Below are 27,333 nucleotides of genomic sequence, written 5' to 3' on the forward strand. Positions count from 1 at the left end.
ATAACTATAACTATCTTAATTATTTTTTACCTTTTTATCTTATAATAATCTCAGATTTACAGAAAATATCTGGTAATCCCTTGGGAAGCTATCTACACAGCATTAGAGAGAAATGAAAGCAAGGACTTTAAAAAATCACTCTCTAAAATTTCCAATATTATCACAATATAACAGCTGCTAACAAATTGTCATATCCATATCTAGAATTGTGGATCTTCAACTAGGGGCAAATTTGGCCCTTGGGAGCCATTTGCTATGTCCAGAGACATGTTTGGTTGTCATAACTGAGAGGATACTACTAACATCTAGTGGGGAGTTATGACCGGCATTTATTTAGTAGGTAGTAAGTACCCTCTAGCCAAGGATACTGCTCAACGTCCTACAATCCTACAGAACAACCCCACAATAAAGAAGTATCTGGCCCAAAATATTAATCAGTAGTACTGAGGTTAAGGAAATCCAGTTTTAGAAACTTGAAAAGCAGAGTATATGAAGTATATTTGTATGCTTGAAGTAGGTTTAATTAGAAGAGAAATACGTAAATATAGAAGTACCTATAAAATGTGATCTATTATATCTCAAGAATGTTGCCCCAGAAATGTGTTCACCTACTACCTGTGATGGTTAATTTTATGTTTCAACTTGACTGGGCCAGAGGTTGTCCAGATAGTTGAGCAGATACTATCCAGAGTGTTTCTGTGAGGGTATTTTTGGATGAGATTAGCATTTAAATGGGTGCACTTGATAAAGCAGATTGCCTCCCTAATGTGGTTGGGGCTCATCCTGTCAGTTGAAAGCCTAAATAGAACAAAAGTTTGACACTGCCCACCCCCTACACACCCGCCATAAACTGCCTCCCCCACCCCCATAAGAGGGAATTCTGATTCCAACTGAAACATTGGCTCTTCCCTGTCTGAAAGCTTTCAAACTGGGACCTCAACTCTTCCTGATTTTACAGCACCTTTTGGCCTTAGGCTCAAACTGAGACATCAGCTGTACAGATTTTGGACTTTCCAGCCTTCTCCATAACCATGTGAGCCAATTCCTTCTAAAAAATATCTTTACATACCTCCAATTAATTTTCTCTGGAGAACCCTAATATACTAAATGAAAGTTCCTTCTACTTTAAGATTTTGGTTAGTTTGTTTTGTTGTTTTATAAAAAAACCTAAGAAATTCTGTTCTCACAGATTTGTTACTATAATGGCCCTTGGCTAGGTGTTATCTATGTAGTATAATCCCACCCAAGGTTGGACCAAGCACCCAGATGGCAAACATACCTGATTATTTTGTAGGCCAACTGTGCACATATAATCTAATTTGTGGACTGTTGCTGCCTTTTAAATCCAAGTTCTTGTGTTTCTTTAGTAAAACAAATAGTAGATGTGAATTAGAAATGTTTGCTGCCATCTTCTCATACAAAGCTGATACCAGCAGCCATACTTGTCACCATCTCCAAGCTAGATTCAAGTGATATGTTGAAAATTTCCCCCCTGATACTTGCTTTTCACAATTTTGCAAGTGGGAAGCTTTGCTCTGAATTGAATACCACCTAATCTAAGTATTTGCATTTATTTTGTGTTCTTTTAAACTAGGTATACCTGCCAAAGTCATTTGCCTTCTTTAATATAAAAATAATCCACAGGTGCCTGGGTAGCTCAGTCACTTAAGCATCTGACTCTTGATTTTGGCCCAGGTCATGGTCTCAGAGTTAGGAGATCAATCCCCACATCAGGCTCCACGCTGGATGTGGAGTCTGCTTAAGATTCTCTCTCTCCCTCTCCTTCTGCCCCATCTCTTAAGAAAATGAAATAAGATAAAAATAAAAATAGTCCAACATGGCTTCTCTGCCTAATGTTAATGAAAAAAGGGGGATTAGAAACTTGCCGTTTTTTAAAAAAAACCTGATTCTATATCTTAAATACACTTTAAAGGAAAGGAATTAATTATTAGCAGTCTAATGAAAGGTTAGGGGATTTCTGATAAATGAGTAAAAACCCCAAATCAAACCAATAAAACCATATTGTAATATTGAACATTTAACCAATTATCTATCTTCCTCTTCCTTTTTCTTGCCTCATTTGAGCTACTCCAAAACATATGCTTGGAAAAAGTTTGGAGGAGATGTTTTTAATGTGTATTTTCTACTGGAGTCTTTCTTATGGATGAAAAAATTGGCAGCTGCTAATATTAGACATCTGTGCTCTACAAACCCTGTTTGCTTCCTTCTTCCTCATTATCACAGGTAGCAAAGTTAGCTGTAATCTGAGAACATTTCTCCAACTTAGTTTATATTTATGTTAAAAGAAGCCATATTTGGAAAAAAAATAGCCCTAACTTTTATTTTTTGTATTAATCTCCAAGGCTTTAGGCAAGCTCTCAAAGATAAATCCTTTTTCCCCCTTTCAGGAAGGGCTTGCCTTGAATTAGTCACCACATCCCAGAAATAGCCTGTTACAACTGCTTCCCAATGTCACCAGATGTTGGTCTCTGCAGACCCTGCCGGGGCCTGTTCCTCCTAGGCATAGCATTTGGCGCACATTTTTGAGCCTCAAGTAAAATATACCAATGACTGATTGAAGAGAGCTGTGTTCCTGCTGAATATCAGGTTTAGTTAAGGAATAATTTCTGGGAAGCAGAAATTCTACAACTACAAAGGAAAGTTCCTATAATTCATAGTCTAGCATTACTGTGATGTAGTATTACTACAAATAATAATGTTTTATTTTTTTAAAAAGATTTTATTTATTTATTCATAAGAGAGAGAGAGAGGCAGAGGGAGAAGCAGGCTCCATTCAGGGAGCCTGACATGGGACTCGATCCCAGGACCCCAGGATCACGCCCTGAGCTGAAGGCAGATGCTCAACCATCGAGCCACCCAGGGATTCCCCATAATAATGTTTTAAATGTCTGAAGAGTATATCTCAGTCACCTGCAGGACCAAAATGAAGAGGATATCCGAGGACTACCAGTCCAGAGTGCCAGACAACACTGCCCTGAAGCAGCAGCAGTTGCCCGCCTACCGGCTCCAGCTCTCAGCCACCGGAATCCTCTCTGGCTTCTTCGCCGCGGGAGCGTTCTGCCTCGGGATGGGCATCATCCTCATTCTGTCTGCAAAGAGTATCAAGGAGATAGAGGTTTGTCCCATCTTACATTGTTAGTGCAGGTTCTTTTTTTTTTTTTTTTAAGATTTTATTTATTCATGAGAGAGAGAGAGAGAGGCAGAGACACAGGCAGAGGGAGAAGCAGACTCCACGCAGGGAGCCCGATGCGGGATTTGATCCCAGGACCCCGGGATCATGCCCTTGGCCGATCATGCCAGGATCAGACACTCAACCGTTGAGCCACCCAGGGATCCCCTTTAGTGCAGGTTCTAAGACTTTTCAGCTTTGGGGCTATAAATGAGTGATTAGTTAGAGAACACAGCCCCGCAGTACATGAGACAGGAACATCCGTTTTCTCAGTTAGCCAGTGCAGATGGTGGCAGCCTCTGTGTATGTTGGCTTTGTTCATCCTGACTCCCTCTTGAGGACAATCACTCTCACACTGGTCTGCCCAGCTGTTCATTTACAGGAGCCTGGCAAAGTCAGAAGCTTTTTAAGCTGACGGTACTGACCAAGGATTGATAGAGGCAGGAGGAGAGGCAGGGTCAAATGACTGCCAGATGCCCGTGAATCATATTGATAAAAAAAAGTGAAGAGACCAAGATAGAGGTCTTCAGTTTGTCACACTTTCAAGCATTGTGTTTTTCTCTTTGCAAGTGAACTCCCTCTGAGATGATTACTTCAATCTAGGAAAGGCAAGAACTAGAATCTTTCTGGCCTCTTAAGGATACATAGCAAAATTAACTAAAATCTCCTCAAGACTGAGAAGAGCTGAAGCTTAAGGGCATACCCTCCCTCCATTATAAGACTTTGACAATTTGATCAACAAGCTGTTAGAGGATGAGAATCCAAGAAGCTGGTCTGGAGAGAAGACATAATAGTTGGGCCTAAGATTAGATCAGCCTTGCCCGCATCCGGTCTAAGAAATTAAGCAGATGTTTAATTCAGATCAGCTCTGAGCTGATTACGGGGCATCCCAAACTATGACCTCCACTCTGAAGGCAGCCACAGAGAGCTGATCTATTCCCTCTCCTGACATGGTTAGCAGCAAAGTTATGAAGGCCAAGTCTGTCAACACCGACTTAACATCCATGAGTGTCTGAAAGTGCTAAGAGTTGTTTTGGGCTTGCAAATGAATAAGGTAAGTAAGAGTTGAGTCCTGCCCTCAATGACCTAATGATAGGTGAGGTGTAGTGTGTGGTACAAACAGAGCTCGGCCATGGTTGCCTTGTTCACCACATCCACAACCCTTCCTTGCACATTGCCCTTTACATAATAGGCACAAACTTATTGAAAGAATGGGTTAGGGCAAATAGTGAGGACTTTAAAGAGGAAAACACAGGGACACTTGGGTGGCTCAGTGGTTGAGCATCTGCCTTTGGCTCAGGTCATGACCCCAGAGTCCTGGGATTGAGTCCCACATCAGTCTCCCTACAGGGAGCCTGCTTCTCCCTCTGCCTATGTCTCTGCCTCTCTCTCTGTGTCTCTCATGAATAAATAAATAAAATATTTTTTAAAATACGTAAATAAAATAAAATAAAATAAAATAAAATAAAATAAAATAAAGAGGAAAACACCATTTCAGGTCTCACTCCTCTTACCAAACAACACTACTCAAATGGCTTTCCATTTTATACTTTCTGCTCCCAACTCCCAGCAGTTTATCTCCGGAAATTAAATGCCCTTAAGTCCTTTTGAGTCCTCCAGTGTGAGATGTAAACCACCAGGCCCCACCAAGTGGCAAATGCAAAATGGCAAGAGAAAATTAAACTTGCCTTTTGAAGAGCATTAGCAAAATTAAGTGGCTTATGAGTTTGGTACTCATTTCTACAAGCAGTTCATCCTATTTACTTTTCTATTCTCTTCTTCACCAACCCCTTTCTTTCTGGTTTCTTTCCCCCCTTTCCATGTCCTCCTTGCCTCTTTCCTTCTGGTTATCACCTCACCCACTGTAAAGTGCAGCCTCCATTAAGATGGCAGCCATTGCCAAATAATGTCACCTCATGCTTGTGAAGGGAATCTTACTCCATGGTCCACTAAGGCCAATCTACAAACAACTTTGAACAGAGTGATTTTTATCATGTTAAGGAGATTTTTCCAATAGACTATTTTTTCTGGTCATTTCAGACAGGACTATTCCTAACATTTTGCTTTCATACAGGAAAATCAGAAACCACTATAATAGTGAGATTCTCTTTTGCATGTGGACTTTTTTCATTATATTAGTTGATAAGATGAAGTGCCTACTCAGGCCAGTGTGATCAAGCACAGACCTAGTAAAAGAGTTCTGAGTGGCTTTCCTCTTCTCACTTAGCCCTGGGCCACAACAAGGAAGTGACCTTTTTCCAGTTCACTTGGAACAAGAATGATCATTCCCACTTCTCCAAAATTCTATGAGGAGCAAGCAGACTGTGATCTTTGCTATCATTTTAGAACTATAGGTTTACAAGGCCACCTGAGACAGTAGATCAGAGATGTGTTTTCCTTGTAAAAATTTGTTTTATTATTATTTTTTCCATCATGGTAAATATACTCTTCAATCACCTATTTTACCCATCCCCCTACTTTCCTTCCCTCTGGTAACCACTAGTTTGTTCTCTATAGTTAAGAGTCTGTGTCTTGGGATCCCTGGGTGGCGCAGCGGTTTGGCGCCTGCCTTTGGCCCAGGGCGCGATCCTGGAGACCCGGGATCGAATCCCATGTCAGGCTCCCGGTGCATGGAACCTGCTTCTCCCTCTGCCTGTGTCTCTGCCTCTCTCTCTCTCTGTGTGACTATCATAAATAAATAAAAACTAAAAAAAAAAAATTAAAAAAAAAAAGAGTCTGTGTCTTTGTTTCTCTCTCTCTCTCTCTCTCTCTTTTTTTACTTTGCACACTTGTTCTCTTTTTTTTTTAAGATTTTATTTATTCATGAGAGACAGAGAGAGAGAGGCAGAGACATAGGCAGAGGCTCCCTGCGGGGAGCCTGATGCAGGGCTCCATCCCAGGACCCTGGGATCATACCCTGAACTGAAGGCAGACACTCTACCACTGAGCCACTCAGGCGTCCTGGCACATTTGTTTTCTTTCTTAAATTCCATTATGAGTGAAATCATATGTATGGTATTTGTCTTTCTCTGACTGACTTAGTTCACTTAGCATAATACCCTCTAGCTTCAGGGGCACCTGAATGGCTCAGTCAGTTAAGCGTCTCTTAATTTCGGCTCAGGTCATAATCTCAGGGTCGTGAGATCGAGTCCTGAGTCAGGCTCCAAGTTCAGTGGCATCTGCTTGAGATCCTCTCCCCCTCCTCCTCTGCCCCTCCTCCCACTCACACTCAAAATAAACAAACATAAATAAAATCTTACAAAAATCTTACAATCTTACAAAAAGAGGACCCAGATCTGGGGTGGGAGGGAGGCCCTCCTGGTGAAAGACTCGCCACGGGCCCAGCTCCCGGGCATGCCAGCCCCCGGGCCGGGCTGGGTACGGCTGGGGCTTCTGCAGGGCTCTGCTCCCCTGCGGCGTCCCCGGGTGCTTCCTGCCTGTCTCTGGGGGGAGCCTCACCCTTCTTCTGGCGCCGGGACAGGCAGCCCAGCCCAGGGCCACCCCTCCCGTTCCACCTTGGTAGCTTCCACCCCTGCCTCCACCCTTTGAGCTTTGCAAAAAAAAAAAAAGAAAAAAAAAAAGTTTCATCTAGTTCCATCCATGTTATTGTAAGTGGCAAGATTTCATTCTTTTTGATGACTAACATTCCATTGTATTTATTTGTATATATATGTATCGCCTCTTCTTTATCCATTCATCAGTCTGTGGACACCTGGGCTGCTTCTGTAGTTTGGCGACCCCATAAACTTTTTAGAGCTAGAAAGCATTTGACCATGAAACACATTTTTTTCTAATTATGCATTAAGAGAACCCCAACAGGAATCCATGGGATACAATGAATGGTACTACAACAAGCTCAAAGATGAATTAATTGCTGATGAACAAAATGTGAGGTCTGGAGGTTAAGTATTTAACATAGGGTCATAGACTGGCTGTACCCAAACCTGTTCCTCAGTTACAGTTCAGTGTGCTGTCAGTGATGATACAGCCCTGTTCTTTAAAGCTCTTTAAAAATTAGAATCCAGTTTCACAGATAGAAAGGGCATCAGTCTTGTCCAAATTAACATTTCAAGCCTTGCTGTGTATTTAAAGAATGACTTCATACATACATACATACATACATACAATAAAGAATTATTTAAGGAAATATAAGCATCTCAGTACAATTGAGTAGACTTTTTGGCTAATCTTTAATTTAGTACTAACACTGCTTATTTGGCTTCAAAACTCCCAGTGGTTTGCAAGGATTTAAAAAATCCTGTCTTTCTTGTTAGTCTTCCCTCCCAAAGAATCCTAAATCCTGTTGGCAGTTTACCAAGGAAAAGGACACTCCCTTGCTTTCTCACTCTTCCCCATTCCCATCATCTAATTATTCTTCAACACAGTGAAGGAAGAGCAGAAGGGAAATGCACAGCCTCTGTGGTCTCTCTGTGAGCCTTCCTTCGTTAAGCTTCTTCCAGCTGTATCTTTACACAGCTGAGGCTCTTAGCCAGAGCTCATAAGATTTGCTCATTTGAAACACACCACCCTTTTGTAAAGAGTCCACTATACCATTTTGTACAGAATTTAACTTTGAAAAAGCAGAATGTGGTAACATTTTAAAATCCGAATTATTCCACAAGTATCAATAGCCCTACATTTTGGAAGTACTTCTTTGTGTTTGGTCCTTTTTAGTAACTTCCTCTAGATGTCATGTAGAAACATTGATTAGTATAAATACTTTCCATACAATAGAATGGAAAAACTGAAGTGACTTCATCATAAAGCTGATTAGCTTCAGGCTGTAGGCCCAGTTCTCATGAGTCACTGACTAATACTTTCCTAATGACACCTCTTTATGATCTAGACATAAGCCTACATCACAACAGGTTACATAAACATACAATAGAAACACTGAATTCCAGGTCAGTGGCAAAATACTGCCAGGTCCCAAAATGAGAGACTGTAAAAAGGCCCATTCCTCCCAAGCATCTGCAGAAACACTTTGTCCCCAGCAGTGTGCTATCCTTCAGTCATGTCCAAGAGTTCATGCCCTTGACACAGAGAGCTTGAAGACTTAGATGGACTCAGGGCTTGATTTTTAAAATGTGTACTCATGTAATTTTTAATTAGTCATTGTTCTTTTCCCTGCCTAATAGGTCAAATACACAAAAATCTGTGCAAATTGTGCAGAACTCCGAGAAGATGCCACTAATTTTGACAAAGAATGCACCTGCTCTATCCCCTTTTACCTTTCAGAGACAATGAAGGTAAGTGAAATTCAAGAGCCTTCCGTTAGCTGTACACTGATCTACTCCTATTTCATACTTGGCAGTAAGTTCATGATTTCCACCAAGTGCTTTCCAGAACTGAAAATACAAAAAATAAAGCAGAATACTGGTGAGGGACCTTACAAAGTGTTGGGTTCATGCACGACTCTCCCCCTACTTTTTTCCTTTGGAATGTTATTCTTCTTTGTTTCTAAGTTTCCAGACTCTCTACCTACTGAGCTTTGTAACATAATTCTTAATATCAATCAGACAGGTTTTATTCCAAATGTCAGTAGCAGAGGAGACCATAGAGATCATTGAATCTAACCACTCATTTTATAGAGAGAAAATTAATGGGCTGAGAGGTTAAGTGACTTGGACAAAGTTAGTGTCGGGGGTCACACACCTGCTGGGACTCTCCTTAGGTCCCCCCATCCTCCCCTCCCACCTCTATCCCCCAAGTCACTCTGTGTTTGCAATTGCCTAATCCCTAAGGCAACTCTTGGCCTGGCTGTCAGGCACTGTGAGAAATGCCAAAGAAATATTAAAAGAAGTCCCTGCTCTTGGGCTGATTAAAGTCTCGTGTTAGTCCAGGTCCTCTGAGAAGCAGATGCCAAGACAAGATTAGACGTGCAAGAGATTTATTGGGGGAACTTCCTGTGAGGGAAAATGGAGAGAGAGCCAGAGGAGGCTGGGAGAGCTGTCAGACTACAACACAGCCCTCACCCCTGTGAAGAAAAGGGAAGGGGAGAAGGAAGGGAGGAAGTTAGGAAGAAGGGTCTTAGGCTGCAGTGCATTCTTCAGAAAATTGCAGCAAAGAACAGAGAGTCCCTGAAGGAGCCTGCCTCAGTATCCCTGCTGTGCTTGGCCATTGGAAACATCCAGGGGCAGCATGGCCTTGGTGCAAACACAGGATGATTTCAGAGCATGACAGCTGGGGTCATCCCTCAATTACCGTCACTGTACTAGGAGACCTCAGAGGCATCTTTTCAGGGCCTCCACAGTCTTACCTGGTAGTCAAGACTTAATCAAATAAATAAAAAACTGTATTCCCTTCGACTCCTCAAAGATCCTGAGCTGTCCTCTGGACTCCACACCTCTCCCCCTGCAGTATCCTCCTCCCTGACCTGGTTGGTCCCCCTCCCTTCCCATCGTAGATGACTCCGCATGGGATGAATCTAAGCATCGGCAGGCCTCCTCTTGAGCTTCCCCCTGGAATCTCCCAGTTCGAGGCCCTCAAACTCAGCTGCTCCCAAACCAGACTCATCATCATCTTCTGGAAAACCCTCCTCACTGCCCTTTCTGGTAAAGAGCCCTTCACCAAGACTCCAGACTTTCCTCTTTGACTTTACCCTGCCTATTCCTTTTTCATCTAAGCCTCTCATATGTAGACACTGTACTTCAATCGATCTCTCCAACCACCCTGTCCCCTTCATTTTTTTTAAGATTTTATTTATTTATTCATGATAGACAGAGAGAGAGTCAGAGACATAGGCAGAGGGAGAGGTAGGCTCCTCGGGGAGCCCAATGTGGAACTCAGTCCCAGGACCCTAGGATCACAACCTGAGTCAAAGGCAGACACTCAACCACTGAGCCACCCAGGTGTCTCCTGTCCCCTTCTTCTTCTTTTTTTTTTTTTTTTTTTTTTTTTTTTTTTTTTTTTGGCACTGCCTCAATTCAGGCCTCCTGGTCCAGTATCAGAGCTACCTAACTGCACTCCTAGCCTTTGGCTTCCCCTACTTTAAACCAGCCGTTATTTGCAAAATAAATTCACCACCCTCCCTGCCCCCAAAAGAGCACTCTCAGATTACTCTTTAACCACCTGAGGCCCAGCTACCTTTTCATAAAAAGATGGAGGAAGAAGGAGACCTTGGACTCCTGCCAACTGACCAACTTGCTTTCCCACAATACAACTCTCTATGTTTCTGGAAGTCTCCCCACTCACTGCTACTTGTTTTAAACCCCTAACATCCCTCAGCATTCCTTGCGCCTCCTTGTTTTGTCTCAGCAACGGTTTGTCCACATTGGTATCCTGGGAGCACTGTTTCCATTCTTCTGATTACCTTACTATAATCACTTCTGTCCTAAAATCCTGTGGACTCATTTCCTCTACTTATAGGAACCTCCTGGAGCACGGAACCATGCTTGGCATGTTACACAACTACCTTCTCCCAAGTATCTGCACTACATGCTCAACACCACCCCCTCCTTAACCATAAGTAAACTGTCCCTGCTCCTATCTGAAGGCTTATCCCCACTGGTACATAGATGCCATCTTTTCTTGCCTTTATAAGGCAAGACTTAACTCAGGAGTTCTGTCCTCTCCAATATCATTAGTTTTTCTTTCTACTCAATCTTTCCCAGCATACGGACAATTTCCCTTATCTTCAAACAAGCAAACCGGCCTTCTAGTCTCCCCATCTCCCTGCTGGCTATTTGCCCATTTCTTACCTCCCATTAGCAGAGAGTTGTCTATCTTGGCTACTTCTAAGTCCTCCTTTCTCATTCTCTCTTAAACCCACTCCAATCAGAAAGATTCCCACTCAGTGAAATTGCAAGGAAGCCCAAGACTTCCATGTCGATAAATTCAGCAGTCAGTCCTTAGTGCCTTGTCACTCATTGGACATAGGTGACCATTCCCTCATCCTTGAACACTTTCTTCTCTTGGCTTTCAAGATACTACACTAGGTTTTCCTCCTAGCCCCCTGGTTGCCATTCCTCAGTTCCTTTGGCTGTTCTTCCTGTTTTCCCCAAACTCCTTATGTTGAGATGGGCAGCACTCTAGTCTCCTCCTCTCTAACTGCATTCACTTTTTTGGAAATGTCATCTACCTCTATTACCAACACCATTTTATATCTCTAGCCCAAATGTCTCTTCCAAATCCACACTTGTATTTCCAGCTGCCTTCCTATGTGGGTGTCTAATAAATATCTGAGGTGCAGCATCTCCAAAACTGAATTTCTAGTTTCCACTTCTCCCCTTATCCACTGCACTGCCCTCCCCCAAACAACAAAAAAAAAAACTAATCCATCCAAAGACTTCTCAATCTCAGTTGAAAACAACTCCATCCTTCTGGTGCTCAGGTCAAAAACCTAGGAGTCATTTCTAACCCCTTTTATTCCCTCACATCCAATCCATCCTGTTGCGTCCACCTTCAAAACATATCCAGTGTCTGTCCACTTCTCCCATTTCTGCTACCACCCAGCTCTGTGCTATATTCACGTCTCACTTAGATTTCTGAAATAGCCTCCTAACAGGTCTCCCTGCTTATATTCATGTCTCAACATAGCAGCCAGAGTGAGGTTTGTGGGGTTTTTTTTAAGATTTATTTGAGAAGGGAGGGGCAGAGGGAGAAGGAGTCTCAATCAACTCTGTGCTGAGCACAGAGCCCAACACAGGGCTCAATCTCATGACCCTGAGATCAGAACCTGAGCCAAAAACCGAGAATCAGCTGTTCAACTGACTGTGCCACCTACGTGCCCCCAGAGTAAGCTTTTTTAAAGCCTAAGTCATATGTTATTCCTTTACTCAGAAATCCCCACATTGAGTGCACTGGCTGGCTCAATTGGGAGAGCATGCAACTCTTGATCTCAGAGTCATGAGTTTGAGTCCCATGTTGGGTATAGAGATACTCAAAACTAAATAAATAAACTTAAAAAAATAATCCCTGTCATGACTCCCCTTTCCACTCAGTGAAAAAGCCTAAGGCTCTACAAGGCTTTACATGATTGGGCTTCTTATTTCCTCTTTGACCTAATCCCTTCATTCTCTTCCCCTAGCCGCACACCCACCACGCTGGACTCCTCACTCACTAAACAAGTGAGGCATTCTCTTGCTGGCCCCCTGTACCTGATAGTCACTTGGCTAACTGCCCTACTTCAGGTGTTGGTTCAACCCTCACCTCAATAAGGCCTACCCTGGACGTCCTGTTGCATACTGCAGCCTGTCTACTTACCCCACTCTTGTGATGCCCCTGATCCTTGTTAACTTGTTATGATTGATCCCAGAGTCAGTGTAGGCTTTATTGATATGTTATGTATTGCTTATTGTCCAGCTCTGTGTTGTATCCCAAGCACCAATAATCATGCCTGGCACACTGTAGGTTTGCTGAATGAAAATATGAATCTTGGGGGATCCCTGGGTGGCTTAGCAGTTTGGCACCTGCCTTCAGCCCAGGGCATGATCCTGGAGTCCTGGGATCGAGTCCCATATCGGGCTCCCTGCAGGGAGCCTGCTTCTCCCTCGCCTGTGTCTCTGTCTCTCTCTCTGTGTCTCTCATGAATAAATAATAATAAATAATAATAATAATAATAAAAAGAAAATAGGAATCTTCCCTTCTCCACAGTATATAACATAGTATATTTATGTGGTAGATTCTCAGAAAATATTTGTTGAAAGATTAAATAAATGGAGGAAAGATAAAATGCTAAGTTGTATGGCTTTATGTTCTAGGAAGCTTTGATTTTATGTGACCCTTTCTTACTTCTCTGTTGATCCAAATGAAAGGGTGTTGGCATTAACAATATTCTGAATACATCCATATTGATTATGGCTAGTGCTAAACAATTACGTGAGCAAGTCAGATACATAAACTATAAGGAAATTACTGAGTTGTTCTTGGATTATAAGGGATAGCTACATAAAGTCAATGAGGAAAGTTTTATATGTGTGTTCTTAGAGGTCAGAACTCCAGTTCTCCACAGGTATGCCCTTTTCTGTCTTCCGCAACTCACTGTGCTGCTCCCCAAAAGTAAAACTTAGTATTGCTTAAAAATCAGGAACAGACTCATAAACACAGAGAACAAGCTGGTGGTGGCCAGAGGGGAGAGAGTGGGGACATGGCCAGAATAGGTGAAGGAGAGTGGGAAGAGATACAGGCTTCCAGTTATGTACTGAATAAGCCATGAGGATGAAAGGTACATCATAGGGAATATAGTCAATGGCGTTGTATGGTGACAGATGGCAGCTACACTTGTGAGAAGCACAGCATAATATATAGACTTTGTGAAATCACTGCCTTGGACACCTGAAGCTAATGTACCATTGTGTATCAATTATACTTCAATTGAAAAAAAAGTTAGTGTTGTTTAATTCTGGCCAGAAGTGGGGGGACGCTTAATAGAAAACTATTCTCTCACAGTTATGGAAATCAAAAGTCTAAAATCAAAGTGCAGCAGAGTCAATTATTTCTTGGAGGCTCAGAGTACTTAAATTTTTGAAGAAAAAGTCCAGAAGATAAAATCTTAAAGGGGTTCAGTTTCCATCTGTCTATGTGCTTTGAAACCTTTAAGTCAAATAAATGTTACCAGCTGCTAACCATTCCTTTCAGGCAGACTTTCTCATAAAAATTCAACCAAACTAGTTAGTTCAACCACAGAGCCTTCGGTTCACCAGTTAGCACACATTACACATGCTAGAGAATGAATTCATGCAAGACTGCCTTAAACTAGGAATCTTGCACAGACTGCCACTGAATTTAAAGAGAAGAAACGCCATAAAATGCCTTGTGCCTCTAGGACCAATAAAAAAGATGATGATCTGGGAGGCCTTGTTAAGCTAAATCTTGGACAAAGGAATCACTGAAAAAAAAGTTATTAAAACACTTCTGTCCCTAGTGTGGTGAGTGTTCTCTGCCTGTTTATTTTGTCATTTATGTGACTGTATCACTTTGGGTAAGTAAAATTCTCTTTTTAGTTTCCAAGAAAATGTATGGTGAATTCCACTCTGTGGGTTTCATATTTTCTCTAGTTATGTGTCAACAGTGGAGGTTCCCTCATTGGATGAGGACATGTCATCAGTCATTCCAGCTATGCCTGGCTGGTTTGTCTTCACACCCATGCTCTCCTGTTTATGATGTTGTAACCTGTCTCCTTGTCATGACCCAACATCCCTCCCTCTCATGTCCCACACACTCTCCTCTTACAGGTGACTAAGTTCTTTGGCCTTTGCTGTTTTCTGTAGATGGCCACACTTACCATGACCTTTATTTCTAGCTTACCCTGAGTACCAGCTCACATTTTCCATACCCATCCTCTTACATGTCCTTGGGGTAAAACTAGATAAGACTTTCCAAGGTGTCCTGTTTTCATAGTATAAGAAAATCGATTGACTCAGGAGATTGTAAAGGAATACATTTGTATTCCTAGCACTGAATATGGCACCTAACATATGGGGAGCACTTAATAAAGGCCTTCATATTTTTGGATGCCGACCTTCCATCATTTTGGAGATAGTATATTAATTATAAACAGCCATATTGAGCATTTCCATTTGCATCATATGTGCTGTTAGTAAAATCTGTGTCAAATCTGCCTAGAGAACGTTGGTACGTCACCATGAAGGTAAACGTGATGGTAGCCTATGATTACACAGCTTCAGAGGGTACCACACATGAAAAAGACCATCTCTCATGGCAACAAGGCTTCTTATTTGCTAAGGTGAAAGTCACCTTTCTTTCAGATCCGTGAACTATTCTATTCCCTCTTTTTGATCCATAACAAATGGTTCACCATTTCTTGAGCAAGTGCAGTGTGCCAGATACTATGCTGGATCCTAGGGATGAAAAAGACAAAAAACCCTGGAGCCAGACCACAGGGAGCTAATCTCATGCCTTTCACATGCACCCAAATATGCTCAGTGGCTCCAACTTCAAGTGTGTTCAAGGATTTGGTTTGAAATCATGACTTTGATGCCTACCACAAGCCCTAGGCAAAGCACTGTTTCTGGTATTGCTAGGAAATAATACTATTTCTAACATCAGTTTTATATATTGAGAATGCAAAACCTGGTTTTAAATTTTTTTTCATGGCAGGAGCACCGTAGCCCTTACAAAAAACATTGAAAAGTTATTTGGTGATTTTAATAATTCTTTGTAGGTGAGGATATTCCAGTACTAATTTTTAAAAATAATTTCTGCTTGATATAAAGAAATTTACAGTTCCCATCAGTTTTTTCTGTGGTGCTTTTTACTATAAAAATTCTGTACAGGGCAGCCTCGGTGGCTCAGCGGTTTAGCACCGCTTTCGGCCCAGGGTGTGATTCTGGAGACCCGGCATCGAGTCCCACGTCAGGCTCCCCGCATGGGGCCTGCTTCTCTCTCTCTCTCTCTCTCTCTCTGTCATGAGTAAATAAATAAAATCTTTTTAAAAATTCTGTCCATGTTTGTTAATATTCCAGTTAATTCTTCTTACTCCTTATTCTTGCTTTTCTCTTTTACAGGGTAATGTTTATATGTACTACAAATTGTATGGTTTCTATCAGAATCTCTATCAATATATTCTATCCAGAAGTAATAGCCAACTGCTGGGTACAGACTTAAAGGTAAGGCTTTATTTAATTTCGTATAATACTCTTAAAAAAAAAAAACAGGTGGATCTTTAAGTCTAAAAAGAGGGTATGGGAAAATGAACTAAAAACCTTAAGTTTTATAAGAAAGGAATGCTCATTTCATTCTTGAATAAATTGAAGGGACTGGGTATTCAGTATATCTGCTATTGAGAGGAGTGGTTTCCCTCTTCAGAACAGGATGTGAATATTGTCCAATTAAATGGTTATCCTTTCATGCATCATTTTAATAGTAACCTTGAGCGTTTGGTCTCAGTCCAGTTCCCGGTATAGCTACCATTATCCTTCGTATAATTGAGGACTTCGCTCCAGCCAAGTTTAAAGAAATTGAGCCCTACTTGATCGATTAAAAGCCTTTGGTTTCATTAAATACGCTTTCACTCCTATGATAATAAAATTTGATTCTTAATAAATGACACTCAGCATGCTAGCAAAAAAAAAGCTAGAAGGAAACCTTTTCTATATTGAGATTATTGGATAAAAGTGATAATCAAATGATTGTTTAGCAACTACTCTTTTAAAAATATATCCTGGTAGTTAGATGGATGGATTTCCTGTGATAAGTCATCAAGTATATAAACTCACCACCATTTGTATAGTTTTCAGAATATGAATTACACTTCAATTAAAAAAGATTTAAAAATGTATTCCAGCGTATGCTTAGTGTGATATTTGGCAGAGCCCACAAAGTAAGTTCCTTCCTGCATATTTGGTCTGTTATGTGTTGTTAATGGAGGGGGGGGGGGGGAGTACACACACACACACACACACACACACACACACATACACACACACGCACAATTTCCAAAACACAAAAATTTCCTAGTATAAGTGAACCAGAAGTCTGGGAAAAGCAGGTAGCAGTCCGTAATCTTGTCATGCGTCAATAAATTAGTGTGGGTTGATTTACATTGCCAGTGTTCTCACTTTTAACATTCTAAGAGAGTTTACCACAGCATTTCTTTTTTACTGTATCATCTTACATCCAGGATGTTGGAAACTGTGCTCCATTTAGCAACTCCCATGATGGGACCCCCATAGCTCCTTGTGGTGCTATTGCCAACAGCATATTCAATGGTAGGTGACTTTTCCTGTCTCCATGGTGTGACTTTTCATAAGCATGTAATAACCTAAATGTCCAGAAAACTACCTCTGCAACTGAGTAGTAATTCAAAAAAAATTTTTTTTGTATACATTATCCACTGACTTATGGTATTTCATTTGCAAATAAGCTCTCCCTTACCAGAGATTTGAGGTAGTTATGGAACATGAGCTAAATGGAGCTTGAGAGTATTTTCCAATAATTGGGGCCTTGGCAAGAAAAAGACTAGTCTTGGAATTCCAACATCTATTGCATGTAGGCATATTGAGAGTCTGCTAAAACCCTGTTTTTCATCTGTGTCTGGTTTTGTACTTTGAAGTGGGCAAAAATGCTTGCTTGCATCTCAGCACAATTTTTAATTTCCTTGCAGATACTATTATTCTTTCATACAACCTTAATTCATCTATACCCATCGAAGTCCCAATGCTAAGAAGTAAAATTACCTGGTGGACAGATAAGTATGTCAAGTTTCAGAATCCAAGTTCCATTAATCTTTCTAGTGCATTTGCAGGTAAGACCCATATATTAATTAAATATTCTTCTCTCTTTATAGTTTAATTTTTATGTGTGAGGAAATGTTTATGATACCTCCTTCTTTACTTTCATGCTGACCTCCGTTTTTGCTCTGACTTTCCCTACCTGTGGACTCCTCCATCACGTATCCTTCAGAAACATAAAATGATTGGTGCTCTGGTTCCTTTCAGTTTACCTCAGGAAAAAGGAAGTGTTTTAAGAAACTTATTGCTTCATCTATAATTAGGGTGACTATGTAATTTATTGTCCAAACCGGTACACTTTTGAGAGTGAATGGGAGCACTAGAATAACGAAAGTTATGTATTTATTTGAAATTTGTATTTATTGATCAGTAAATTGGCATTACCATATTGGTGGACCTGTAAAATAATTCCATTACAAACTATTCTAAAATGCGACTCTTTCAAAAATTAAAATTACATAACCGTGTATATTAAGCCAACTAAAAAAAAAACCTACTTTATTATTTAAACATTAAAAGATAAGCAGAATAATTATTCTGGATAGATAGTCACATATTTTAATCAGTTTCTTGGCCATATCTGTCTTCATGCCTCTGTATTTTTCTAATGATATGTTATTTTATTATTTTTAAAAATGTTTTATTAAAATATTATTTTTGATTTTTCACAAAATTATCTGCAGTCGTTTTTGAAGCTGAACTTTGTGGTTAATCAAATTGACACTGTTGGCACCTTTAATTCTTTCTTCTCTTTTACATTTTCAATTTTTTTGTATTAAATATGCTAGTATTTCAATAGTAAATATTTTCATAGGCACTGTTGTTTTACTTTACATTTTTTTCAATCTCTGATTCTTCTAAGTGTATTCCTAAATTTAGATGCTACAAAATCTTAAAACTTGAGATCATTTCATTTTGGTACAGAAAAAATTTTATCCAGTTAAAAATAGGAGTTCCATCAAAAGAGTTTTCACTGAAATTGAAATATTCTAAAGTACAGTTGTAAATTTTAAAAATTAAATTTGTCCACATTTTGAACTCTAATTATATAATATGTTCAATTATTCCCTTGTTTTCATGGGGTAAATTTTAATATCTTCTTGTTTGCAAGACTGGCTTTCAGTAATTACAAATCACTAAATCAAAAGCTAAAGTTTTTTTGGCATTCCATACTTTGAACACTGTTTAAAATTTGTAAGCTATTTTGAATAAAATTCAACCAAAAGTTAGAGAGCTCATTTACCAAAAAAGTTTGGGATGATTGTAGGATACATCATTTGATATACAAAATAGTTCTTCAAAGGCTCAAACCTTTCTAAAATTCTAATTGATGATACATAGCAAAGATAAACCACATATACTACCATCCTAAAGAATTTATTTTATTTTCCATCCATATTATTATAAAAATTTTACAGTTCAGTTTCTCTGTGAATATACAAAAATATTTAAGTTTGTGCAACTATAGCTCTTTTAATTAGTAAATTATGGTAGCTTGTTTAGATATAAATTATGTATGTACCACAACCAAGTTTAAGTACATTGATCTGTAAATTTCTCAATTTATTAAGAACATTATCTTGATTCTGATGTTGTGCTCCACCAAATTTGTATTTATGTTATCACTACAAAACCAAAAATCTACACTTGATTTTTGAATTTTTAAACTGAACTTATAGTAATATTTATTATACTGTTAGAGGCTTTATCTTTCAAGATTGAATATCAAAAAGCTTTGCTTTGATTCTATGAAAAATCAAACCAAAAAAATCAAACCATTATTATAATTAATTTAACTGATTTTCTGTTTTGAAGCATTTGAAGACACTGATGTAAAACTGGCCTCATTTAACTGTACACACAGTTCTTTTTGTACTAATGGAGGTAACACGTTAAAGGTTTTCTTTGATTACAAAAAAAAAAAATCTAATAAAGAAGTAAAACTAGAAGGAAGCTCACTTGACCTAGATGAAAAGTCATGCTCACATAATGACATATAAGTGGACCTTCTATAGCTACCTGAGGCAAAGCATTGTCTTTGGATATACTCTTTAAAAAAATAGCCACAAACTTCTGAAGTACATTCTATTGTTCTTCAGCAGATTTATGTCTTTTAATTTTCACTTGGTCATTGATATCACAATGTTTCCCTTGTGTGATAAATGTCAACCAACACTGCAAGTGAAATATTCATCAACTTTCTCAAAAAACTGTTCTTAACTTTACATTAAATATACATGTTCCATTTTTCAGCTTTTTATAGCTAAAAGGACTTACTAGCTAATAAAAGCTGATACCAAACAATAAAATAGTTATATATTTGTACCGTATAATAAATTATAAAACCACAGTTGCAACAGAGTTCAAACCTACTCTCAGCAAGACCATTCACATCTATTTCCTACGCTATGTCACATATGTATAACATAACCTATAATTTCCCACGTTTTCCACTGATCCCACTAATATGTAGGCTGGCAGTGTCATGCATCTCACAGGCCAAGACAGGCTGTGACCTAACTGGCTGGAGTGGTCAAACAGCTGGTAGGGGTCACAGGAGTATGTTATGTTTTGATTGAAAGGATCCGTGGTTATCTTACATTAATCACATGTTAGAGCAAGCACTCCATTCACTGCACATAGGTATTTTACATGCTACTAGCTAAGACCATGGCTGGAAGGTGAAAGGATGAAATTATATGTACATTATTTGTTTGGAATAAATGCTAAGTCAGATGGGATAACAGACAACAGACATAAGCCGGGCCTACTTAGACAAACTGGCATATAGGGTCACTGTACCTGTGATTGAATTCCTAGTTTTTGAAAGGAACTTGGCAACATTCTATTGTTTCGTCTTGCCACATAACCTCTGGCCTACTAGGCAAAGGGTCCTTTCTGTCATCTCCTGCTACACTTTGTTATTACCTTTTCTGAAGAGTTACCACATTATGTATTATCTATTTGAATACCTGTCATCCCCACTTCAGTCTGTGAATTCCTTGAGGAAATTAGGAAGTTTCATATCCCTGGTGCTTGATACATAGTGAGCAATCAAGAAATGCTTATTGTTGAATGAGTGGATAAATACAAGTGACCTAATTTGGAAAATGAAAAAAGTTGGTGCCTCTTAACACCACACTTTTCATATTCTCTGGACATGGGATGAAGCAGGTTCAGGAGTTGGTAGGAAAGGCATGCTTAAACTTCCATTTTTTACAAGCTCCCTAGGTGATTAGACTGTCAATGTCCTATAGGACATGTTGTCTTGGGACATGAGCTCTAGCTAAAATAGAGAGAGGGTGAGGTCCACAGTGGAGGTACCAAAGGCAATTTCAATCTTTATCAAAATTCTTCTACCAACAGTGATTAAAGTTTTGGGAAGGGCTAAAATAGGTAAGTTCCCAATATTTGCAGAGGAAGTTTCTTCAGCGAAGGATTTTTCCAGAGGAAATTTAAGTGTATAAACATACTTTAACAGATTAATCCAACCAAACTTAGCACTTGCTTTTACAAGTACCAGAGCCCATGCTTAGAAAACAAGACTGGATTTATTTTAAAAGAAAATAGTTCAGTCAATCGAGTTGAGAAAGGGTGGTTTTCTCCTTTGCATTTTGGATTCTACAAATACTAGAACCAATTGTCTAGAACTAAAAAGCTCACTAAACTATTTTCTCTTATTGACTAGTTCTTTAAAATTCAGTATGGTTTTTATTATCAACTTCTGTCAGCTTTAATTGGAATCACTCATTCCTTTAGCAAGCATTTATTGAAAGCCTGCTATGTGCCAGGCACTAGACTAAATGCCAGTGGAAAAGAAATTAGGAAGACACGAAACTGAAGAGTCTGCTGCAGAGTAGGAGGGACAGACAAGCCCATCATGCTAAAGTGGGAAGTGTGAGAATGAAAGTAAACTCTCAACAGACCCATTTCCTGGCCCTGGCCCTGCACCCTGTGCTTCTAGCATTCCTTCAATACCCAAACCTCCTAGGCCTTCTGGCTTTAGAACAGGTTTACACCTTTGCTCTCTGCCTCCTCCCATTTACCAGTTCCTCTTCCTTACTTCCAACTTCGAGCTCTTAGGCACATTGCTGAAAAGAGTATCTATTTGACACAATCTTCATGCACATACATGAATATTTCCTTAGAATACATTTCTAGAAGTAGAATTTCCAGGCCAAAATATATGCGAAATATATTAAAGCTTTTGATGCATGTTCCTAGATTGCCAGGGGTATTATTGATCCACACATCTATTTGCTGTGTACAGGAGTTCCTATTTCCACTGCGTCATTAATTGTCACTTTTTTCTTTACCTCTTACCCAAATTTTAGATGGAATGATCATATCTTGTTTTAATTTCCTGTCTTTAAATTACTAGTAAAGCTAAAGAAAATACAGTCTCTATGATGCTATCCCTGAATACAACCACTATTATCATTTTGCTCTACTTTTTCAATGCTTTATATGCATTTAATATAGTTGGACCCATAATATACATGTAATTTGATATTCTCTTCTTTTTTAACTCTATGACAAATCATCATTATTTCCCCCACATTTCCTGAGAGTTTTTATAATCCATTATTTTTAATGGTTGCATTTGTAGGTAGCTTACACACAGTTTTTTAAAGTCTTCATTTTTATTTCTCTTTCCTCAAAAAATGCCAAGTTATTTCATTCTCTCTATTCTAAGGAAAACTGAAGGGTGTAGAAATTTCAACCATGTCAATGATTTTCTTCCCACAGGGACCACAAAACCCCCATACTGGTCTAAGCCTGTCTATGAACTAGATGAAGAGGATCCAGGAAACAATGGCTTCCTCAATGAGGACTTCATTGTGTGGATGCGGACAGCCGCCTTTCCCACTTTCAAAAAACTGTACCGTCGACTCAATCGAATACAGTACTTTATTGAAGGCTTGCCTGCTGGTAACTATAGTTTCAACATTACCTATAGTATCCTTTTATACCACTCTTCTTCCTGAGGATGAAGGAAAATCAGTGTCCGTCTGGGTATTTGTTATTGAATTATTTCGTTTTGTACTTTTCTAGTCTACAATCTGGTCTGTGTGTGTATGTGTGTGTGTGTGTGTGTGTGTGTGTGTGTATGTACAGAAGAAATATATAATTCTCTTATAGATAATATTGTCACTTGTCACCATAGAGCTGTTTGTCTCAACTTTATATAATCAACTGCATACTTTTTTTTTTTTTTTTTTTTTTTTAGAAATAACAGTTAATTGCAGTATCAGGTAAGTAGGGTGGATAAATAAGGAAGGACTATTTTTTCCCCCCAAAAAAGATTAAATACCAGTGGGCCTAGAGATCTGTAACAGAGAAGAGAAGACTGCTCTGTAGGATGGGATGAGGTGGAGGACCATGGAAATAAGAGAGAACAACTTGATAAGTAGTAAATTTAGAATATGTGCTAAAAATAATGAAAACTGAAAGACACTGTAGAACCTTTTATTCTAAATGAAAGTATAGACCGAAGGAGCCCTGGACTCAAGATCCAGGTGCAGTTCATCCAACCCACGTGAGGCATGCTACAAGCTCTTTCCGAAGACACTGTGTTCTTTCCTCCCTCTAATACAGAGCTAGCTAGTAGGAGTCGGTGCCTTGGTTATGGACCTAAAGTCCAAGTTAAGAGACACATGCTTTCTTGTGAGATTCTGAATTTTTTCACTTAATTAAAAAATACAAATGTAACTCTTGGCTTAAAAAGACTTAACTTCAAAATGACACCAAATACTGTCCTTAAAAAATCATATATTTACACACAATTTATACTAACTGTCATTGTCAGACTTTATTTAAAAGTGTCATCCTAATTCTCCCTGAGGCAGACACTTCCAGGGCTTGTACATAACTTTGAGGCATAAGCCCAATTAGGCATCAGCACTTCCTGTAGCGTCTCAGGGCTACTGACTGGGACTACTGGGTTCATGGGACCTCCAGCAGGCCAGAGGATCTTAACCCAAAACTATCTACCTCCTTAGTTTCTTTACCTCTCAGGGAGCTTGAATGAGAAATGATTTGGAATAACTCAGTGACTGCATGTGCTCCAGTTCTCTGCTCCATCTTTTCTTTTCTATCCTAGAGTGTAGACATCTCGATTCTGATGGAAGGGGAACATTCCTCAGTCAGAGATGTCCCCACTGATGTGACACCATTTCTGCTTCTGCTGTTGTCTCCTTTTTGTTCATGATCAGGAGTACAGTTTGTCTTCAGTTCGTTCATTTTGATTTCTCCTTAAGTGAAATTTAGGGAGAAATCTGCCTTCAGTTCCCTAAGCACATTTAGGGAGAAATGAAAATGAACTGAAAATGAAATTTAGGGAGAAATGAAAACAAAAACAACAAACTGGTTTCTCTTATGCAGCATTATACATACGGATCAAAGAGTAAACCATAGAATATTACCTTTTTAATAGGATTTCAGCAAGCCCCTCAAAAATTTGTGATTAAAAGTTGCTTGACAGTGGTCTCCCAAATTAGACCTTCCAATCCCAACTTTGTCCATGATTCCCTTATCAGTAAAGCAGTTATAGTTGCAATCATAAAACAAGAAAAAAACCTATCATATACTGCTCACAATGCATGACAGGAAGTTTTGAGTTGAGGGAGACTTTCAGGGAGGCCATGTTCCAAACAAAGGAGACATTCTGTTTCTCCTCTGGAGACAGGCTCTCCTTGGGTGACTTCATTCACAGTCATATTTTACGGCTGATGACTGTCAAGTCTAAACCTTCCAGGCAGAAGCTAGATCCTGAGCTTCAGTCCTATGCTTGCACTTCCCGAACTGAGCCCTGGTAGCAGTGATACCCAGCTTGCCTCCTGGCCTGACTGCTGTGCAAGGAGAAAAACTAAATCTGAGCTGCAGCAAACACCCACCGCTGCTAAAGGGAAAAAGATGTTCTGTGTATGAGCAAAAGGCCTTCTTAATGGAAATGAGGGAAGAGAGAACAGGCAGGTGGGTCAAGCACCCAAGGACCTGGTGACAGTGAGGAATTTTGATGGAAAAAAAAGAGAGAACTTATTTCCTAAGAAGTTTCCTTGTGCCTTTAAATCGCATGTTGCCAAGTGATTTGAGGCCTTTTAAGAGCTTTGCTGGGAAATGCTGCTGTCCTGTGCCGTTGCTACGAGAAGTCTTTATTTGTTTATTAGTTTGGTTTACAAAAGCACCAGATGTTTAAAAAACTCAGGCCACATGCATAATCAAAATGACATCATTAAAATGCTAACGATAGCAAACCCACTTCAAACATACTCTCTCCAGCAGTGAGGGATGTTTGCCTTTTCAAAACCCAAATGAATGCACCACCTTTAGCTTTCCCACCAAAAAATGTTTTGCCATTGATCTTGTTATTTTTCTTCTCTTCACTAGACTTGAAGAAGTTTCTCTATGGTAGAAATGCAAACCTTAGTCTATGAGGGACATAGACTCCTGATTGGTAAACAAAAATTTAGGTTTGCTGTAAAGCACATCTGTATTCTCTTAATTTCCTTGGGTCTGCCAAAGGAAATTAAATATATTTGTCCAGTTTTTAGTTCTCTGTAAGTCAGTCTGATATATTTGCGTCAGAATCTCTTTTATAGATTACAACTATATAGAGGAAAGGCTCATTTTTACTTAATTTCATTCAAGCAAGATACATCATACTACTTGGTAAAGACTAGACAATATGAAGTTGAACATTCAATTTTTTTTTTACCTACAAACACAACGATTTTATATGGTTCAGTCTAATATATTTAGGATGTACAATGGTAGAGCTGAGAAGTGTTGAAATAGATCCTTAACAGGTCTTCTCATCTTAGATTTTCCGGTAACCAGGTTCAAAGGAGAAAAATCAGTTGTTCTTTCCACCTTGACATGGAGCGGAGGCAGCAGCCTTTTTTTAGGTCTTGCCTACACAGTGACAGGAGCAGTAACATGGTTGGCCTCCTTTTCCATGATGGCCATTCACCTGATGCTGAAAAAAAAGAAAATGCTCTTCATCCAGGACTAAAGTCAAGTTTTAAGAAGAAAAGCAGAAAACACAGAAATTGACAATGAAGTAACTAAGAGAGTCAAAGATTTCTGACAAGGCTCAAAATGATAAGGATATTTTATCAAGGGGAACTGGATTGACTGACCAAGTACAATCCCAGATAAATAAACAATGAGAAATTCAGAGTTGAGGAGGGAGAAAGGGAAAAAGGGGAGAAGGAGAAGGCATAGTCATGTATAGTAAAATGTCCTTGGAATGGGGAAGATAAATCATCCTTGAATTCTGAACCAAGTCTCTGGTATTTATTTGAAGCCCTTGTGCCTAATGGTAGGTGAATGCCTAGGAGACAGTACCATCATTAGACAAAAGTAAGGTGGGGTCCCTGGGATTAGGTGAATCCTCTTAACCTCGGACCATGAGTCTTCATCACCTCCAAATTACATACTTTCTAACAATTGTTGAGCATCGTATTGAGCAATCAGGATGATTTTTGTAAACTGATTTATTCAATGTTCTCTCCTTTCTGTGGACTCAAAACTAAGTTTTCTCTGCTAAGAATATACCAAGCAAAGATCGTGGAGTGCCCAGAGCACCCACAATACAACAATATACCAAAAAGAAAGGCCAGAGAGCTCCCTGAAGTTATTCATATAACCAAGAGGGAAGCCCTGAAAGTTACTGCTTCTCTCAAAAGTTGTATTCAGCATTTAAGGGCACAAAACAATTCTCAAACTTGGGATGACATATTCTAGAATGCAAATGATGTATTTATGATACTTAAATTCTGTGTGTTGAGGGAGCTTCTCAGGGTTCATCTTAAAATGTTTGAATCCCTATAAAGGAGACTGAACAAAGTACTTGGTAAAGCTGCCAGGGGAAGAGTCCCCACAGATTTGTGTGCACAGATCTGAATGCTTTACTTTAAAAAGCATGTTTATATTTCTTTTTTAAGATGGAGGAAGCTTTACTCCGTGAAAAATTCCCTAGAAGAATTTTTATTGTTAAAGAAAAATACAGTACTGATACATATTTGTATCTTTAGCAGCCAAGAAAGCATTTCTTTGTTGCAACTTCCTGCATTCACCAAATAGTTTAGTATTTTCCCAAAAAGACAAAATTTCAAGTTCCAACTCTGAAATATAAGAATCCCTCCCCTATCTCACCTTCCATCTGTAACCTGTGACTTCTGGTATCCAGGTGTGGTAAGCCAAATAAGGCCTTACTACCTCCCACCCCAAAGGTACCAATGGCCCAATCCCAGAACCAGTAAATGTTACCTTAGATGTCAAAAGAGCCTTTGCAGGTGAGATTAAATTAAGGGTATTGTGTGGGGATGGCATCCTGGATGACCTGGGTGGGCTCAATGTAATTGTGGGAGTCCTTATAAGAGAAGCAGGAAATCAGGAGAGTAGCAGGAATGTGGCAATGAAGGCAAGAGATTGGAGTGATGCAAGAAAGGCACTGTGACACACAGAATGTAAGCAGCCTCCAGAAGCTGAAAAAAAGCAAGAAACATCCTCCCCAGAAGTCTTGCTGCCATCTTGATTTGAGACTTCTGACCCTCAGAACTCTAAGAGAATAAATTTATGTGGTTTTAAGCACTGAGTGTGTGGTAATTTGCTACAGTGGTCATAGAAAATTAATATACTAGGGGTTGGCACTGTTCTTGTCTCCTGGGCAATTGTTCTCAAGTTAGGTGAACTATCCAAGCAGAGGGCAAAGAAAGAACACAGCTCACACCTACACCAGACCGTTGACCTCAGATCTCACCTTCTAGTGCCTTCTCGGTTATGGTGCTGATTGGAAAAAGGTATGAACACCTTTGCCGTGTCTCAGTTTTGTTTGTCAGCATATAGAATGCTGTATTTGTCACAGTTCTCCAGAAAAACAGTGTGTATGTGTGCACACACACCCTTGGCAAGTGCAAAATCTGATGCAGGAGGCTGAACAGGCTG

The 27,333-nt window shown here is 39.6% G+C and overlaps 1 protein-coding gene across 1 annotated transcript; it reads left to right on the plus strand.

Moving 5' to 3' along the window:
* Positions 1-65: 65 nt before the first annotated feature.
* Positions 66-26,979, plus strand: LOC112913379 (cell cycle control protein 50C-like). The gene is made up of 7 exons (XM_025989927.2): positions 66-3,136; positions 8,329-8,439; positions 15,658-15,759; positions 16,773-16,860; positions 17,256-17,396; positions 22,132-22,341; positions 25,206-26,979. Exons 1-7 carry the CDS (start codon positions 2,906-2,908, stop codon positions 25,394-25,396), a joined length of 1,074 nt encoding a protein of 357 aa, XP_025845712.2. The 5' UTR covers positions 66-2,905; the 3' UTR covers positions 25,397-26,979.
* Positions 26,980-27,333: the final 354 nt, after the last annotated feature.

This window comes from Vulpes vulpes, chromosome 1, assembly GCF_048418805.1.
Source record: "Vulpes vulpes isolate BD-2025 chromosome 1, VulVul3, whole genome shotgun sequence".
In the NCBI taxonomy this organism is placed as follows: domain Eukaryota; kingdom Metazoa; phylum Chordata; class Mammalia; order Carnivora; family Canidae; genus Vulpes; species Vulpes vulpes.

What these genes read in the sequence shown, in the direction of transcription:
- LOC112913379 (XM_025989927.2), top strand. Translation starts at nt 2,906, where the DNA reads ATGTCTGAAGAGTATATCTCAGTCACCTGCAGGACCAAAATGAAGAGG. An exon ending in AGAGTATCAAGGAGATAGAG is followed by an intron (nt 3,137 to 8,328) that starts GTTTGTCCCATC and finishes CCTGCCTAATAG; the next exon opens with GTCAAATACACAAAAATCTG. An exon ending in TGCTGGGTACAGACTTAAAG is followed by an intron (nt 15,760 to 16,772) that starts GTAAGGCTTTAT and finishes TCTTACATCCAG; the next exon opens with GATGTTGGAAACTGTGCTCC.